This window comes from Onychostruthus taczanowskii, unplaced genomic scaffold (genome assembly GCF_017590055.1).
Source record: "Onychostruthus taczanowskii isolate IOZ18803 unplaced genomic scaffold, ASM1759005v1 scaffold77, whole genome shotgun sequence".
NCBI lineage: Eukaryota > Metazoa > Chordata > Aves > Passeriformes > Passeridae > Onychostruthus > Onychostruthus taczanowskii.
The window spans coordinates 3,730,603-3,733,618 of record NW_024505561.1 but is presented as its reverse complement, the minus strand read 5'-3'; the positions used below and the strand labels follow the sequence as shown (position 1 = coordinate 3,733,618).

The 3,016-nt window shown below is 53.9% G+C and overlaps 1 protein-coding gene across 1 annotated transcript in view; it reads right to left on the bottom strand.

Annotated features, from left to right (window-relative positions):
• Window positions 1–262, bottom strand: part of IPO5 (importin 5) — a 42,168-nt gene extending 41,906 nt beyond the window's left edge. Inside the window, exon 1 of the mRNA XM_041423369.1 lies at window positions 98–262. Coding sequence (XP_041279303.1) covers window positions 98–181 — 84 coding nt within the window. The 5' untranslated portion in view covers window positions 182–262. The remainder of the gene's footprint in view (window positions 1–97) is intronic.
• Between the last annotated feature and the right edge of the window lie 2,754 nt (window positions 263–3,016).

The window sequence follows — 3,016 nt, the reverse complement described above, 5'->3', positions numbered from 1 at the left end:
CTGCCCCCCTCCCTCCCTCCCTCCCTCTCGCCCTCCAGCGAGGCCCGGCGGGTCTGACAGGCCGTCTCGGCGGCCGCTGACGCGGCGGCCCCGTTACCTCGGCCTGCTTGCGGACGGCATTGTCCGGGCTGAGCAGGTTGCCGAGGAGGGCGTAGAACTGCTCCTGCTCCGTCGCCGCCATTGCTGCGAGAGGGAAGGAGAGGGAGGAAGGGGGAGCGCCGGCCGCGCCGCCGGCGGGGGAACGAGGGGCGGGGCCGCAACGCCAGCCGCTCTCCCATTGGCCGCGGCGCACAGAGCCTCGCCCCCGATTGGCCCTGCCTCCCTTTGACGTCCCGGCGGCTCGGGGCGAGGCGGGCAGCGGGGAGCGGCGGCTCAACCGACCCTCAATGGGGGTTTGTCTCCTCGCGTGTCATTGGTGCGCCGCCGCGCCGGGGGCGGAAGGCAGGGGCGGCGGTGCGCTCTGATTGGCGGGCGGCTCCGGCAGCCCCGGCGGGATTGGCCGGAGCCGCGGTCGGGCGGTGCGGGCAGGGAGGGGTCGCGCCGGGACGCGGAGGTGGGGCCGGGCCAGGCCGGGAAGGGGAGGGACGGAAAGCGCGGGAGATCGCGGGGCGTCGCCTGCGGGCGCTCGGTGACGTCGTGCTGCTGTCCCGCCACTGGGAATCTGTGAGTCACGGAACGGGTCAGGTTGGCAGGGACCTCGGTAGTCCGAGCTCTCTGCTCAGGCAGGGTCGTCCTGGAGCACATGGCACAGGATTGCGTGGAGATATTTATTGAATATTTCCAGTGACGGATACTCCACAGCCTCTCCGGGCAGTCTGCTCCAGTGCTCAGTCACACGCACAGTGAAGTTCATCCTCACGTTCAGGTGGAACTTCCCGTGCGTCGGTCTCTGGCCGTTGTTCATTGCTCAGCACCACCGAGCTGAGCCTGGCTCCAACACCGTGGCACCCTCCTTCCAGATACTGATGGGCATTGCTGAAGTCCCCTCTCGGCCATCTCTTCTCTACCAAGCAGGCCCAGCTCCCACAGCCTTTCCCTGTAAGAGAGTTGTTCCACCCCTCTCATTCCCTTCTGCTGGACCATTCCAGGAGCTCCATGTTTCTCTTGTACTGAGGAGCCTAGCACCGGACGCAGCACTCCAGATATGGCCTCACCAGGGCTGAGCAGAGGGGCAGGACAACTTCCCCTGATTTGCTGGCATTGTTCTTCCTAATGCACCCTAGGATACCATTGGCCTTCGTGGCCACAAGGGTGCTGGTGGCTCGATGGAGCAGCATCGCCAGGTCCTTCTTTGTAGAGCTGTTTCCCAGCAGGATCAGCCCCCAGCCTGGGGCTTATTCTTCCCCAGCTGCAGGATCTTGCGTTTGCTCTTGTTGAGCTTCAGAAGGTTTTTCTGTGTCCATCTCTCCAACCCACTGAGGTTTTAATAGATTGAATAAAACTGAATTAGTATTCCCTGTGATCTCAGGGGGTATAACAGGTCTGTGATGTGCATGGCAAGAGGCTTTGAGCATTACTCTGCTCATTGGTGGAGGGCTCTGTTCAGCCAGCTGTTCGGGGTGCACCAGCCAGCTGTTCGGGGTGCAGCTGTGGGAGTGGCTGGCCGGGTCAAGTACCTCCTTCTGCTGTGCCTTGGCTGTGCCCAGGGAATGCCAATGCATTAAAAGCTGGAGGAGTCAGCCAGTGGGGAGGGGAAGGGAAGGGAAGGGAGGATCTGGACTGCATCAAGAAAGAGTTAAGGGCAGGGCTGGAAGGGAAGGGAAGGGAAGGGAAGGGAAGGGAAGGGAAGGGAAGGGAAGGGAAGAAGGATCTTGACTGCATCAAGAAAGAGTTACGGGCACGGCTAGAGAATGATCAGAAAGAGTTAAGGGCAGGGCTAGAGAATGATTTTAAGGTGTCTGAAAATTCAGGAGGGCCTTAAGTGAAGATGAAATATAAAAGCAAGCATGCTTTCTAGTGTGAAGTGCACTCCTGTAAATGTCCTCAGACCTCAGCTGTGTGGATTAGGTTTGTACAGCTTGTTACACATTCTGGAAGGCCTTTTGGATGTCTTCTTGAAATAGGCATGGTTTTCCTGCCTTTTTATCACCTGTAAACCTGTTTGTATGAACTTCTATAACATTGCTGTCTGCTTCCCATGCATAAACAAATAAATGTATTTGCTTTCATCTTGACTTGTCTTAATGGTGATTTCACCAAAAAGCTGTAGTAGGATTGTTACCTGAAGAATACAATATCTGATGGGGGTTGGGGAGAAAATGTAAACCGCAGGATATGGAAAATTGATTTCTTACTCCTGCTGTTTTTTGCATCTATAGATTCAGGGAGTGGGTTGTTATGTAAAAACTGCCTAGTTGTCTTTGAGAAACAGCAAGGCATATGAAATTTGCCTAAGACCTGAAAAACAGTTGTCAAATTATCTTTGGAGTACCAGTGATGAACATCAGATTCCAGTAGAGCTCCCTTGGAAGGGGAAGGCAGGAAGGGCAGGAACAACCTGATGCAGTTGATTAGAGCAAGCCAAGTGAGAGTGTCTCTCTGTGTGTGCATGTGTGTCTGTTTCTGATTTTGTGTGTGTAATGCTCAATAAATTTAGTAGTGTAGTACTCTAGGAATACATTTGAATACATTTCACCCTAATATTCAAAGCATAGAAGGGAGCATCTATACTGTGTTCAGAAGAACCTGCTGGTAAACTTAGAGGATTAATGATGTTCCACCTCAAATCCTCATAGTTTGGGAAGGCAGATTAAAAACTTCACCTAGGTAAAAAGCAGTTAATATATTAGAGAGAGTCCTAAGTAAACAAAGCTATCACTAATGCAGTATGATCAGAGTCTGCCACATCAGGTGCTCATTCTCACTCAGGACAAGTTTGAATCTTGGGAAGCAGCCAGAAACTATGCCAAAGAAGCAGGTATCAGCACTAAAGAGGGTTTGAACAAGCACCTGAGGAGAGCTCAAATAGAAACAGCCACAAAACAGCCAGCAGCAATGTTGGTATTGCTGGATATTG